The sequence below is a fragment of the Cydia strobilella genome, chromosome 22 (assembly GCF_947568885.1).
Source record: "Cydia strobilella chromosome 22, ilCydStro3.1, whole genome shotgun sequence".
NCBI lineage: Eukaryota > Metazoa > Arthropoda > Insecta > Lepidoptera > Tortricidae > Cydia > Cydia strobilella.
The window spans coordinates 9715356-9732239 of NC_086062.1; the positions used below are offsets into that span (position 1 = coordinate 9715356).

A 16884-nucleotide genomic window follows, 5' to 3' on the forward strand; every position below is an offset into this window, starting at 1 on the left:
GTGACCTGGATTATTTTAAATAAATAAAACCAATTAATATACTTCTATTTTTTTACTCTTAATTTTGAAATGTATCTTATATCTATAATACTTAGACACCGTATCAAAAACAGAAACAGAATTCTACAACGTTCAAATCTACTTAAGTACATTTTGTGTGTGAAATTAATCAGATCAGTGTCTTTATACTAAATCATTATTTACATAATGTTTCAAATGTACGATTGTCTAAAGCATTTTTGATATATTTTATCTTTACCTAAAACAATTTTTTTTTTCGATTAAGTTACAGTAAGGTAATGGATAACTTACATTTTTTTTACAAATGAATGAACTGTTGGATCGGTTTTTTCTGATACTTTGCTTGGTTTTTACCATCGACAAAATATATTAAAACTATAGGAACAATATTTACAATAAAATTAAACACTTAAGTAACAGTATTTGATAATTTATCATACTTACAGTTACAACATAACTTTTATTTTTAGTCATACATTTTAATATGTTTTTTTGGAAATGCAGCCTTCCATCTTTACATTGATGTGTAAAATAAAATTTCCGTAAATATATTTTTTTTGTTGTATTTTAATTATTTTAAAATAACTGCTACATTTTCCAAACAGCATATTAAAAATTTTCACATACACGCAGCTATGAAATCGTGCAAACCCATATAATAAAATATATAAATGCACTGGACCTAAATAACTATCTAAATCACAAAAAGCACTTGTATTTATGCTACAACTTTTTTTTAAGAAAAGAAAACATGCCGAACTATTAATAGACTGACCACGCTAACTTTGCACAAACTTGGCAGTAAGTTCTTACTGCCAGCTTACAGGGATATGTAAGCTCCATATTTAACGTTGCACTTGGCATGAAAACTTAGCGTGGTCCGACTATACGTCCAAATTATCTGCTTAAAGTGATTATTAGCTTGTCGTTAGTTGAGCAGCAAAAATTGGTAAAATATGAATGCCCATCATATTTTTACCTATTAATTTTATAGCTGTACGGTTTCTTAACTGCCTCGTCAAAAAATGTGCCATTTTAAACCAAAAGGGTACTTATTGTCGCTTGTCAGTAAGGCACTATTCCCATATAGCTTCAATTAGAAGTCAACTTTATCGACAACCGACAATGTGGTACCCTTTGGATGAAAACGTCACAAATGACCATTTAGTAACATGCATAATCATGACAAACATATCTTTAAAAACTTAAACTCTACCTAATAAAATTCTACAATTATATACTCTTGAACACCATATAAAATATGATAATTCACCTAAGTGGTACCTGCCACATCAGTACGGCCATACATCACACATTCACTATAACCTATGGATGGTATAGAAAGGATGCCAATCTCTTATGGCAGAATTGTTGCAAAAGTGACCGCTTTCAGCTTTAAATAATAGTTCCTAATCTCTCCGGTGGCGCTAGTTAGGCTCTGGGACATGAGTATAAAATGAACCATATAAGGCAACAAATAACCCGACCAAATTACGTAGGTTGTTTTTGGTAGTATTTCGGTGTATGGTGGCGCCGCCTAATTACTGTTTTTTGATGGACACTTTTCATACATAGAGATTTGGCTCCTTTATATAGTCTCCATGCTATAACCTGCATTCATCATTGTCAAATGTCATACCTATCACATTACGCTTAAGTAGTTTTCACACAAGCCTCACATAATTCTTGCGTTCATCTTCATTCGCATATATAATAACGCACTTAATATTTATACCAGGAATTCTTTCTCTAGCGCAAGCGGCGTGTTCTGGCAATTTTACGTACGTCCTATATTCCCTCCTTGTCGCTTGCATTCGAGAACATTTTCTAAAAGAGAGACTTCAAAAGTTTTTATCTGTTTATCTTACAACTACAAATTGAGCGAAGAAAACATACAAATAACATTACAATTAGAAAATCATATGCAACTGGGGCCCATTTCTCGAACGGTATTAGACTAATATTATTAGTCCACGAACTGTCAAGTCGTATGGGTTACCATGGCAACACACTAATAATATTAGTCTAATACCGTTTGAGAAATGGGCCCCTGGCCTTACAAACAGCAATTTTACCAGTGTGTGTACCATCTTATTTATTAATAACAAATCTGTTCAGTTAAAGATTTCATACTATTCAGAATTTCTGACTAATGAAATATAGACCACATATTAATTAAAAAAAAAAACATTTTATAGTTAATAGATGTAAAGACTTGAAAGGATTTGGGGCATTTTCTATGAAAAGGAACCTTATTGTCGATGCCGCACAGCGTCGCGCGGCATTGTATTTATATCGGAGCATAGTTAATAATGGCGTAAGCGCCATCGACAATAAGGTCCCTTTTTATAGAAAATACCACATTTATTCTCTAGAAAAGTTGGTGATTCTTAGAGACTTTAAATCGGACAGAATTTGGCCAAATGCGTCTAACCTTATCTTCTTGCTTTCCACATTTATACTTATATCAATTAACTTCGAGAAAGTCGATATTAGAACAAGTCTACCATCACATGCACCCACAAGTTTCGACCACCATGTTTGGCAGCGTTTTCTGCGTCACCGTGTTATTTGAGTCCATGTAAAGGAGCTGAAGAGAGCTGAAGGTGGTCGGTGCGCAGCATGGCTTGAACTCCGACTTGCCCACCGTGTAGAAATATTTCTGGAAATAAAAGTATTGTTAGTTTTGTTCAGGTTTTAACCTTTTCACCACGAATAGCGACATCTATTGTGAGAATTGGAAGACTAAACTGTAACATATCGTTTTAGCCTTAAAGCTACCTAAGTGTTATATTCGCGTTAGAATATGTGTAAAATGTTTTATAGATTCTAGGCATTCATTTACGACGACGCCAATTTACCAAAAGTATATTCAATAGTTAATTGGGTTGGTAGCGATCGATGGTGTATGCCTATGTTTTAGCTGTAGACTCTTGTGGCTTACTTAGGATGCTAAACTTATAACTCAACTTACTTAGGATAATTCAACTTACTCTAATAATATTATTGTGATAGCTGCCCGTTTGCGTGACGGCGGAGATGGGCGCGCAGTTGCCCTTGCAGAAGTATGCATGGTAGCCCGCTGGCTTGATTATCCAATCCGCCCAACCTGTAATCAATATTTTATATTTAATATTACAACCTATTTAGGTATACTAGACTTATATTGACTGGGATATTGTTGGTCTAGCTACTGGAGAGAAATAAGCGGACTGTATAACTTTTTATAAATATATTAAAAACTACAAATTGACCGTTACACAACTTAGCGCGGCGAGTACAGTATATCGCGAGCGGGACGGGCGCGGATGGACGACCGGTTCTGCTCCGAGCGTCCAGGGCTCATGATGATGCGCTGGTGCTATCGGCACCAGATATATTATGGACCGTGATTAACTTTTGTATTGTTTTCGAACTCCCGATATTTCCACGCGTTTTACATGCATCTTGTTCACGAATATCCCGGTCAACATAAGTCTAGTGAAACTAACCGTGAATCACTCAGAACTGCTATTTAGATATAGGTATAGGACCCGGAGGACTGGGACTCTTACTGGCGCCAGAGTCTATGATATCGGTGGCGCACGGAGTTGTGGTGGTCATCAACTCACCTATTGTTTTAAAGTCGACATAGAGCGGTTCTCTGCAGCAGTCTGTGGTGCCGGAGCCGCACTCCAGCGCGCGGTTTCTTCTTCTTTTCCCGGCATATTTCGTGTACAGCACGAGGAATGGACGTCGCTTCTCGTGGAAAGAGAGGGGCGAGCGGCGCAGCTGTGGACGTGAAATTGTATAGATAAAAAAAAAAACTTCATTTATTTTCAGGCAACTAATGCCCTATGTTAGTTTGTAAGGTATGTATCTATATATCTTACAAACTAACATAGGTACGTACAGTAAAGAAATCTTAAAATCTAAAAATCATTTTTGCGACGCATTTTTCTGTTGCGTCAGCTGTTCCGGTGCCGGATTGTGCAGATTCCCAAACCGCCGAAATATTACACCCTTCGGCCAAAATTCAGCGCTTGCGGTGGTTTCGGTATCAGATCTTCTTGCGGACATATTGCCGTGGCGGAAACATGCAGACGCGATACAGATAAACTACTATAAAAAACTATGTAACATCTGCTAACTACCATAATTCACGCAAATAAACGATATTACATATATAGATAGCGCCGTATTCGGTGTGGCAGCCCTCATGCCAGAAGCAATATCCGGCGTTGCAGTGTCACACTGGCTCTTGCGAGGCGCCTTGCGCGGCCTCCTCTCCTTCGATGCCTGTGTGCATCCTTCGGCGCGGGGTAGCTTCTCATCACGAGAAACATGTTCAAGCACCCTTGAAGGTTCTTTTCTCAGTTGCAGTAGCAGCGTAATCGCGATGCGCGGATGTATGAGTATGTTGCTATTCTGTCCAGTGTTGAGGTGTCTGCGCTCTAAGTCTAGCGACTTAGTAGATATGACAGAAATAGTATGGCCTCGTAAAAAAGTCAACTATGCTCACCTGACAAGTCCTGCAAGCTACATGAAGTGTGTGTAACCTCTCCCGTTCTTCTAACCACACCCTGACCGCCCACGCCAGCTCTACTCTGACCCAACCCTCCCCTGTGTCCGTCTCTTTGATGGCGATGGGTCTTGTCTTCTTGAACTGTTGCTGGCTGTCCCAATGGGCCGCTTCGGAGATGACAAACGTTTGGTTGTATTCGTCTAGAGGATCGGGCTCCTGGAAAGAAAGAAAAATTATATTATTAAAGGAAAAAATGGAAAAGTGACACTTCCGGCAGGATTTAGAGTATCGCTCGCAGACGTATCTGCATGTTAAAAAATTGAAGAAAAATTATGTTAAAAAGATATAAGATTTTTAATAGGTAGGACTTAATTTGGAGTTTTGAAATATCCTTTATGCACACGGGAACGGAAGGAAACATTAAGTATGCAAAACCTTACTTGCTAACTATATCTAAATGAAAGTACAATGTCAGCAAAGACTCCATTTAGACAAATAATTGCGGTAAAGCTTATGATTTCCGACTTAAGTACCTATTGTTTCTAAACGCAACCATACTTGTGACTTGACCGAATGGTTTTGGTTTGAAGTTTCTCTTCTTCCTCGATAACTCATCTTAACATCGCTCTGTGTGTATTTAATTGTTTTTAATGAAAATATATAGTTTTCCTTTACTAAAAAGTGTTTTTAGTCATCCACCAACACCTATTCAAAAGTAATTAAGGTACTTAGATGCTTAGATACTTAGATGAAGGGCTATAGTATTACGCGTGCAAAAGGGCTGAGACTCTGTGTTTTGGAGTAGAGTTATTTAAAATTCTATAGCACCCTTAAAGTAACTTTATTTTACACCATTTAACAAAGGTAACTGTTAGGTAACTTTTAATTTCCATCGAATTAAGCAAATATTTTTCCAGATTTCATTTTTGGTACCTACTACCAACGGTTCACTTTATCTTGGAAGTTATCTTAGGACTAATTTAAGTCCCTAAAGCAAGAAGCAAAATAACAAATTTCGTTACCTTGAAAAACCAGAGCTCGACGACTGTGACCTCCTCAGGCTCTAGGTCTGGGGGCAGCTCGAACTGCAGACACGTGAACGGGTACCGGCCCGACGTCAGGCACTCCCCTGAAACACAAATATATAAATATATTTCTTCTTCTTCTTAGCCCTTTTGAATCTTAAAGATATGCCTCCTTCAATTTTTGCCATTCAGATTCAGATGTTTTAGGCAAAAGGCAGTCATTTTACAAGTCAATAAATTACAAAACTCGTCACCCGTCGCTCACTCCGTCACTCGTCGTCGTTGTCATTCTGTTCTGTTCTGCGATCTTTATACCCAATTTGATCCAGCTGTTCTTTTGATTATCATACTAACGCATATTTGGTTTCCCTGCGTGGCGTTCTCCCCAAGGTCTCAACCAGCCTCAAATAAATATGTAGGTTTTATGGTTTTATAATTAAATGTTACAATTACAGTTTAATTCAGTATTATAAAACAAAGTCCCCCCCGCCGAGTATGTCGGTTTGTATGTTCACGATAAACTCAAAAACTACTTAACGGATTTTCATGCGGTGTTCACCTATCCATAGATTAATTCTAGAAGAGTTAGGTGTATAATTTGGTAAGGATTTGTGTAAATTGGCTGAAATATGACGATGTTTGCTTTCCGTGCGAAGCCTGGGCGGGTCGTTATGGTTAGGTTAACAAAGCTCCACAAAACTACATTTAGTTTGACTGTGGAGTGGAGTTAGTATTAACGAAAAAAAAAAGTAATTTAATTTGTTCTTAGAGGATCCATCCATAATTTGATAAGCTACTTAATTCTGTAACAAAGGTATGTTATGATATGTTTCGCCAATTTGGCCGTCACTGTTTATTAAACAATGAGGTGTTACGTTTCATTCGGCTCACTCCACATTTCGGGACCTATAAGCAACGACACCTTTTATGACTTTCTTTTATTTAAATATAGATAATACTTAAGTAAAATATTACTAATACCGTAAAATGCGGTGAGTGGGAGCAAAACTGACATTCAAACCTCGATAACATTTTATTTTTACATATGCAAACTGAATGGTGTAAGTATATAATAAGTGTTCCGGACGTTTGTATTTTAGTTTGAATTTTCTTTTTGGGTAGTTCCATTTCATAAATTTGACGATAAACCGGAAATCCCACCTCACCCCGTAGTCCCTCGTAATTGAGGTGAGATGGGTTTTCATACAAAGGTGATTTTGGAAGATTGTTGGATCGTTTTTTTTATTATGAGTATTACTATAGCTTCATTTTAAAATGGAATACATTATTTTGTAGCAGTAGCCTTAAAATCCCATCTCAACCCCTTTCATCCCTTCTCTCCCCATTCATAACTCAACTCTCCCCGCGAACCCTACTCACCCCGTTTTACGGTACTAGGCTTTTCTGTGTACTCTACAGCCAGTTCAAAATACAAGGACAATTACAACATCAATTAATCGTAAATGTTTATATTTTCATGCGGTTTGTTTATTTTTCATGATAATTATAATAACAGTTATGTAATTGTATATCCTGGTTATTGCAAGGCAAACACATATTTTTTACGCGTGTTACCTATTTTAAGAATACCTATGAACATAATATTTACGTGTGATAAGTGCTACGAGTAAATAACGGACATTTAGGTAATCGAGTAGAAATAGTATTATCAATAAGGAAAAGTTATGGTATTCGCAGATGCTAATCTTCATTCCCCTACCCCTCAACCCTAGACCCCTTAACTCCTAACCCTAACCCCCGATCCCTCAACTCCCAACCCCTCAGTCCCCGATCCATCAACTCACCACCCCCTCAACCCCCTAATCTCGTAAACCCTGACTCGTCAAACCCTAACCCCTCAACCCTCAACCCATGACCCCCCAACACCACCCTCTTTCCCACATCCTTCACCTCTCACACCTACCTCCCACCCCTCAGTCTCTTTAGTCGTTTTCAACAGTACCTACATCAAAAATCATTATACACCCAATTTACCCAATTATACGAGGGAAGTTCTACATTTCGTCCGTGGCCTCATCATCATGGCGTAGAATCATTAGTAGCCTTCCCACGAGTTTGATATTGATATATTCGCTGGCGTGTGCGTAATTTACTTTCTATGCATCTCGCCCATACGGCATATAGTGCGAGCGAGATCTCGATTTACTTTAGGTAACACCGAAATCACCATATTTAACAAGTTAATAAAGAGCCGATTTTTGTTCTAAATGGGGCAATGCCGAACGTTCGTAATTGACCGACTCAATTCGTTCGCCTAATATGTATATAATAAAACAAATAAAAATATATAAATTTTAGTTTATGTTTGGCCTGGCCGTATGTAATTCTCGTAATTGAATCCTCAACTACTAATTATTTATGCAAATAAATGTCGTGTTGGAACTATTAATAATAATAATATGTATATCTTTGACTTTATGTCATCTACTTGGCTTAGGCCCGTAGCTGGCATTAACTACCAGCTTATGCTGAGATATAAAAACCCCTGAAAATAATAATAATAATATTCTTTATTGTGCACAATGAAACATGATTAAATACAGCAAATTAACATAAAAAACTAAGCAGCAACAGGCGGTCTTATCGCTTAAAAGCGATCTCTTCCAGACAACCTTCAGGTAGTAGAAATTAGCGCAAGGAAGAAATATGTATAAGGGTAGCAAAAATAAATGGAGAACGAGTACAGGAAAAAAAAATATCAGCACAACTAAATATATAACAATATCAATACATGCATAAATGTAATATATACAATAAATATCGCTATTGGTACTGCCTATCGCCCGCCGTGGATGTCTGTTGACATATTTTTGGACTCATTGAGCGAATCTGTGAGCTCATTTGCAAACTATGACTTTACAATTTTACTAGGAGACTTTAATATTAACATGTTAAATGCAAATGATGGGAGCGTGCAAAAACTATCTAATTTTTTACGATGTTTTAACCTTAAACAGTATGTTGACCAGCCTACACATTTCACAGAACACAGTAGTACACTTTTAGATCTGATTTGCACCGATGCACAGGTATCTGACACTTGCGTCGACTATATACCGGACCTTAGTGCGCACGCATTTGTTACATGCAAAATCAACATTAAAATGGAAAAACCGGCTCCTAGATTTATTTCATATAGACCGCTTAAGGAAATTAATACAACTGATTTTGAGCGGGACCTGAACAATATTAAATGGGAAGATATTGCTTCTTTGCCTACTGTTAGCTCAATGGTGCAGTTGTTTAACTTTTACCTTATATCGCTATTTAACGCGCATGCTCCTCGCAAAACTACATATATTAAGCCACGGGATAGTCCTTGGATTACTCAAACAGTGAAGAAGATGATGAGTCCACGGAACGAAGCTCACAAAAAGTATAAGCGTACAGGATCGGAGGTGCATGGGCGGTATTATAAGGACCTCAAACTTCTAGTTGCAACTGCCTTATGTAATGAGAAGCGTGCGTATTTTTCTCAAAAAGTGAACTGTTATGCTAAAAATTCTAAAAAATTGTGGGAAAACCTAAAAAATGACATATTTAATGAACACGAGAAACAACTACCAAACCATTTCAATGACCCAAACATGATTAATCGACATTTTCTTAATTTACCAAATAATAACCCAGTTGAAATTAGTCACCTCACTTATTTTGAGTACAATAGGTTTAGTTCTTCACAGTTTACTTTAAAACCAGTTACTGAAAGCCAAGTCTTAAAGATAATTAGAAGCCTCAAGTCTAACGCTCAGGGAATCGACGGGATCACATTGGACATGCTAACTCTTACTTTGCCTCGTACCTTGGCAGCTATTACATTAATAATAAATACATCTATTTCTGCTCATGAGTTTCCCGATGCCTGGAAGGTTGCCGTGGTGCGTCCTATTCCGAAAATCTCTGTCCCTACTCAAATTAAAGATCTCAGACCCATAAGTATATTACCTTGTCTCTCTAAAGTCCTGGAAAAAATTGTTTGTCAGCAATTAACTGATTATTTAGAGAAAAATAATATATTACCAGTGTATCAGTCGGGTTTTCGTAAGAACAGAGGGACGGCAACAGCTCTGCTCGACGTTACTGATAATATTTTGGCAGCTCAGGACCGGGGACAAGGTACCATACTTACATTATTGGACTTCTCCAGAGCTTTTGATACCATCGATATTTCACTCTTGTTGTCAAAGCTGTCATATTACGGTTTCGAAACGGACACCTTGAAATGGTTTGCAAGTTACCTAAGCAATCGGAGCCAGCTAGTTGAACTTCAAGCCCCTAATGGTAAAGCAGTTGTGTCTGAAATACTTCCGGTATCTAGAGGTGTGCCGCAAGGCTCTATTTTAGGCCCAATATTATTTATATTATATAGCCGTGACATAACAAATACAATCAAACACTGTAACTACCATATTTACGCTGACGACTTACAGCTGTACGTTCCGTGTAGTTTGAGTAATATAGACTCAGGAATTAGCAAGTTAAACGGTGATCTCGAGCACATTGCTGGATGGTCACAAGCAAACGCACTTGCACTAAACCCTACAAAGTCTAAAGTCATGTTACTGGGTACAAAACAACAAATAGCAAAGCTTTCTGAAAGTCATTTCGAAGTGCACATAGGCGGTAATGTTCTTGAACGTGTTGAAGAGAGTAAGAACCTGGGGCTTCTTATGGACGGAGAATTAAGGTTTGAAAAACATGTGCTTAATGTGGTTCGAAATTGCTTTTATAGACTGAAACTTCTATATAAAATAAGATCCTTCCTTAGTGTTCAGCTTAGGGTGAGGTTATGCGATGCACTTGTTCTCTCACGATTTGATTATTGTGATACAGTTTACGGGCCGCGCCTCCTATCGCGTACTCAGAGATTAATACAAAGAGTGCAAAATGCCTGTGCACGGTATTGTTTTGATATCCCTCCACGCTCGCACGTAACGCCATATATAAATAAGAACTGCATTCTGAAGATGTCCACGCGTCAAAAGGTCCATTTAGCGTCGCTTATGTTTGGCATTGTGTACCACCAGATACCCTCGTACCTTTACGATAAGCTAACCTGGGCTCATAACTCCAGATCCTCGGAGGTCAGGTCATCTAGGTACCTGCAACTTGTCTGCCCTCGTCACCACTCAGCGGCCTTTCGTGGCTGTTTCCGGCACGCCGCTGCGAAGATCTGGAATGACCTGCCTCCACCAATCCGTTCGCTGAAGTCGTTAAGTGGCTTCAAATCGAAATGTCGTGCACACTTGTTACAAATTCAATTACAGACATCACAGTAACATATCAGTCACTCACTCGCACACTTATCACACACACTTTTACATTTCCGCGGCAATTTGATGATTTGTTTTAGTTTTAGTCTTTGTTTTAGTTTTAGTCTTAAGTTTAGTTCGTTCTGGTGTTGGGTTTTTCTGTAACTTTCGTTATAAATATATTTAAAAAAGGCGGTTATTAATATTTTGTTTGTCTTAATTTTCTGTTTAATAATGTTTGTATTTTTATGTCAATGTAAATTTTATTTGTGTGTCGTTGGCGTACGTGTCGCCATTATTATTTTTTAGATTAAGCCAGGTCCCCACAGAAAACCAGCGCCACGGTTTGCCGCGGCACTATGCTGAGTGGGGATCCTTTTTGGCGTCCAAATGTTTTTTTGTCTGCATGCTTTTCTTTTTTTTATGTACTATGTTGTGGCGTCAAATAAATGTATTTTCTTTCTTTCTTTCTTTCTTTCAAATATATATATATATATATATATTCATACATACATACATACATAAACATATCACACAATACAGATAGACAGACAGAATCTAATAATTAACGAGTTTGAGGAAGGGACAGATAGTGGATTATTACTTTATAAGTTACAATGTCTTTAATTTATGGGAAAATTACAGCGAAAGCAAGCAAATATTTGAATTATTTAGTTTTAACTAGAATCCTGTGTCACCCGTGTGCAGTGCACCTGTAACGCTCCGCTAGTCGCTCGGACCAAAGAAGATAAATTCACTGGCATCTATCGACACACTTTAAAACAAAAAATGAAGATTTATAAAAATACGATAAAATGTATTAAAAAATATGGATAAATGATTTTTTTTATTTGCGTTAATTATTTTTATGATTTTGACCCATGTTCTTTCACTGATATGCGTTAAAATTGTTAAATAACAAACGAAACCGTCAACGCCATCTATACGACAGTAGGCCAAAGCTAGTAGCGCCTTCTGAGCGAGAATCAAATTTTCTTGATTTTCGAGGCACGTTTTTTCCTTAGACTGTATCCACCTATTACGGAGTTATATCTTTCTTTGCTCGGACGCTTGGCAGTAGTGATGGTGTGATTTCTAAGATGACGATAAGTGAAATCATGTTACCTTTCTCTAACATAGTGAAACAGCTGCGATCGCGATTACCCAGCGTTCGTAATTACCCGGCCTTCCCCTAATATTATTTTACAATTTCGATTTACCAAGAAAACTCATTACATTTATCTACGCGTTTTACCTCTATGACTCGTCAGTCGCCACATAACGACATATATTGGACAGATATAGAGCTGACCCTAAGTTAATTGGACCAAGGAATCACCCCTGAGGCCGCTGATAACGAATACGTTGTATACATGATACACGTTACACATGACATGATCGATTGTATGGATTGCTTTTGCTTTTACGGAATTCTGCGCATTTCCACTTATCGCTCAAATTATCGCACATCATTAAAATATCATAATAATAACCGGTGTTGCCCATGAACCATCCTAGATGTCGCTTTTTATGAGGGATCTTGTGATGGCGAGTCACCGTCTGCCGGAAATAAATTTGCATACTGTTTTATTAGGCAGGCGTCCGGTTTTTTATCCCATAGCTTAGTACTTAGTCCATCGTTTTCACACAATAAACATTCATTTTATTTGTTTGTTTATTATTATTTAAGTTGACAATTGTACCTTAACAGCTATTAGAGCCACAGCGGCACACATTGGGAGACAGTAATACTTATACATTGGGTACAAAAGTATTTACATAACACTATTAATTATACTTATATAATACTACTTACAGGCATCTCTCGCTCTATCACTCTCTTACACTCAATCATCAGTCGTCCGATTGAACTCACAAACAAATCACACTCCGGGTGTGCCTCGAGATTCCATCAACTCTCAATAGTCCTTACACCCTGGCGGGTGCTGCCTCTGCGTGCGTCCCATGACATGGACAAGAGCAGCATCCACGCGGTGTACCCCTTACATTTCATTAAAGTGTCAAAAGGGTCTCTACGTGTCGACTTCGGCACCGTGCACACCTTCCAAAGGTCCGTAACACCATTGTTCCGTGATGGGAAAGACATACAATAATAATATACCTAGTTGCCTGAAAATTTAAAAAATTCATTCCATTGTTTTTTTCAAAACCACTGGTTACATGTAGGATGGCGGAGGAACCAAGAAATTAGACGTTTTGTTATGTTTGACGAAAAATGGTTTTGGGGGACTTAGTCAGTCGGTGGCTAGCAAGTATACATAAAGCAATGATAGATATAACTCCGTAATAGATGGATACAGTCTAAGGAAAAAACGTGCCTCGAAAATCAAGAAAATTAACGGTTTCGTTTGTTATTTAACAATTTTAACGCATATCAGTGAAAGAACATGGGTCAAAATCATAAAAATAATTAATGCAAATAAAAAGAATCATTTATCTATATTTAAATACATTCTATCGTATTTTTATAAATCTTAATTTTTAGTTTTAAAGTGTGTCGACAGATGGCAGTGAATTTACTGGGGTTACAAAATTTACTATGACAGTACCGCTCTAGTATCAGTTACTCTATGCATAAAGTATTCGGATAGGCACATTGAAAATGCGCGCCCGACTCCAGCCGGTCGGTGGGAATCGTACATTACTCTTTTATTTTTACCTGACTACAGGAATTTAATGGTTTTGTGTATCTGATGTGTCTGCGGTACTGAGAGGTGATGGACGAAAGTTGATTGTGCTCCGATTTTACCATTGTGTATAACTTACGTATACACTATACAATCATTTGAATTGTACAGTGATTTGGTTTCGACTGTAATGCTGTATATTATGTTTTCAATAAATAAATCTGAGCCGGTATAAATGAGGTCCCATTTATTCATGAAACTTAGTAAATGTCTTAAATATTGTCCCTTTCTGATAAACACTAATGTCAAAGTGACGGTTAACAAAGAATTATCAAGGGAGTGTCAGAATGGGGTTGGCAACTGTCAAAGGTTTGCAGAGATGGCGCCATCATAGCTTGTCCCTTTTTCTATGAGATTTGGCTTAAAGAGCTACATCCAGGGCATTAAAAAAATAAAAATTTGACACAAGTCTAGGGATTGACAGGGCAAGCTATGCTAGCGCCATCTGCTAATTATTTCGACCGGCCAACCCCATTGACAGGCGTTTATGAATAACACCATCTACCCGTTTTCATTTCCCTAGTGACATAGGTAGGTTTTGTCTTCGGTTACCGCTATAGTTACTCATGAAATAAAACTATGGAAACGGATTATAATTATATTATAAATTCACTAGGTATAGGTACGCGATATTTCCAGTTTTATTTCATAGGTTACATTGGTAACCGAATTGAGGTGGAGATTCTTTGCGCAACATCCGTAATCAGGCATTATTTTCAAACGTTTTCGTCATAGTTCCGTGGCAGTTAAATAATTCCGCCATCTTCTCGTCAGGTGTGAGCAAGTCTTCAGGCCAATTAACACAAAACTGATAACATTCCGAGCATCTGCATCTGGCCATCTGACATTACGGGTATCGCTGGGCAAAGTTTCATTCTACACACATCTATATATAACTATATGTAAGTCAATATAATACAGCGAGTTGGGAATAGTTAATAATTCAAGTACATAATATTCAGATAATTGGATTCTAATTCTAATTTTTTGGTAAAATTATTTTTGCTGATCTAGCAACGAAGCCACCTGAGCTTTTCAGATTGTGGCGAATATTCCCAAAATATTCTGCCTAGAATTGTTATTACTATAGATGGCAGTTAAATATTCCGTTTCGACTTCTTCAATAACATTTTCTGTAGGTAGGTATATATTAAACAAGATAATACCTACATATAAAGTCGGCCTAATGTCAGGGGCCCATTTCTCGAACTAAATTAGACTAATATTATTAGTCCACGAACTGTCAAATCGTATGGGTTGCCATGATAACACACTAATAATATTAGACTAATATCGTTCGAGAAATGGGCCCCAGGCGTACTTTTTTCACTCCACCATTCTAAGCTGAAAAGTTCACGATATTATAGTGCGACATAAAATAGTAGTAATTAAATAAAATGGAACTAAAAAAAATCCATACTAAATTGTTGCCATGTTTAAGCATTTTACGTCAAAAATGTGACAGTTACATAGGAAGTGGCGTCCTCAATAATTTTCTACAATTTCTTGTCGGACTAATAAAAAAAAAAAATAATGTCCTCCTCGCCGTGTCCGACGACGGCGACTCCAACTGTTTTTAATGGGGAACATGGAACGCTAATGTAATGTGGCTTGCGAAGCCAAACTTGGTTTTGAAGATGCGATTGCATTGTACGCAATGGAACTGGCCGGCTGAGTTGTAGGTGTAGGTATACGAAGGCTTCGGCCGCGGACTATTGTCGGACTATAGTTCTGCTATACCTACCAACTTTGTACTTTTTCCAGTTAGGACTATTTTCAAGGAAGGTAAGGTTTCAAGAGGTAAGGTAGTTTAAGCTTGCATCTCAATGTCACTTTTTGACAGTTTTTGTTAGAAAGGGACTTCCACTTGTATTACAAGCTACAAGCTTTTGAGAAACGGGCCCCTGAAATCGTATTAGTTACTCGTACCATGGCAACACACTAATAATATTAGTCTAATGACGTTTGAGAAATGGGCCCCAGCTTTATCTATTAACTAAGACATGAATGGGAATGGACATTTAATAGATTGTTATATCTAACGTGTGGCCGTAGCTATAAACAACTATAAACAAATGTTTATCTCCGAAGGCTGGGGTCGTGATGCTTCCTATATCTAAAGGGATCGGTTCTGGCATGTAACGTTGGCGTATGAACTAGAGTGGGTTTACTTCGCGCATTTATTATCGCGTTGGGGAGCGGGAGGGGGGGTTTAAAATGCATCTAAAAATATGCAAGGAAGTATAACGGGTTATTCTATTGTATTGTAGCCCATGCAATTTTTCGTAATTCGACGACCAGCACCTATTTTCATCGTCATCATCATCATCTGAGGCACTACAGCCGCGGGTGGGCCTTAGCCTGGTCAAGCAAATCTCTCCAGTCCGATCTATTTGTGGCTTTCCTATTTTGCGTGACGGAAACACCTACATAATGTTGGTTTTTGTTTAAACTTGAACTACTTATGCATGTTTTTTCTATTGTGATAGCAAAACTAACTCATAAATAGCAATATTCGTTAAGGTATACAGCCATACCAATTTAAAATAAACTTAGATATTTACAAACTTTTAGATCACTATGTAAACTATACTAACTATATATAATACTTATGTACCTATTTACACGCATTAATCTGAACATATAACCTGTTATCATAATTCCCACACTGTACAATCTAAATATTTATTTAGGAAATCACGCACCCATTTCATGAAAACAATAAACCAATTTTATATTATTTTGGTCCGAAGTTCATCTGCATTCCTTTACTTTATCAAGACATTTATTCAACACTGTCATCTCTCATGTTATAAAAACAAAAAGCACATAAGTCCGTAAGTTCTACGGCGTAAGGTTCATTATACGCATTGTTGATATATTATTAGATACAGAAGCTCGTTAAAAATTAATTGTTTCGTGATAAGGGAGTATAATATACGTATAGTTACTCTACTGTATGGAGGCGTTTGTAAGCTTATCTAGCTGTCACGTAAAATGTTATCTTTACCTCATGTATTGGGGCTACCAACGTTTTTGCTTACTTCAAATTTATACTAAAGTTCTTACGCAGCATATTACGTAGGCGAACAACACGCGAACGCGAAGCGAAACGATGCGGCGCGAGGTGAATCAATCTTTGATACCTATAGAAGTGTCCTACGTGGGCGATCTCATTGCGAACGCGAACGCCGTGGGGGCCGTGGGGCCGCCGCGCCGCTTCGCATTCGCGAGTTGTTCGCTTACGTAAGACGCAGCGTTAGGGAATGTACCTACCTACCGTTTTAGGGGGGGAGGAGGGTATTCAAAATAGGTACCACGCTCGGTCACAGGGTTGAAGTCTTAGGTATTCG

The 16884-nt window shown here is 37.7% G+C and overlaps 1 protein-coding gene across 1 annotated transcript in view; it reads right to left on the reverse strand.

Moving 5' to 3' along the window:
* Positions 1-37: 37 nt before the first annotated feature.
* Positions 38-16884, reverse strand: part of LOC134751427 (inhibin beta B chain) — a 28844-nt gene continuing 11997 nt past the window's right edge. Inside the window, exons 2-6 of the mRNA XM_063686832.1 lie at positions 5548-5654; positions 4523-4741; positions 3633-3792; positions 3015-3130; positions 38-2683 (exon numbers count right to left, since the gene is read on the reverse strand). Coding sequence (XP_063542902.1) covers positions 2531-2683; positions 3015-3130; positions 3633-3792; positions 4523-4741; positions 5548-5654 — 755 coding nt within the window. The 3' untranslated portion in view covers positions 38-2530. The remainder of the gene's footprint in view (positions 2684-3014; positions 3131-3632; positions 3793-4522; positions 4742-5547; positions 5655-16884) is intronic.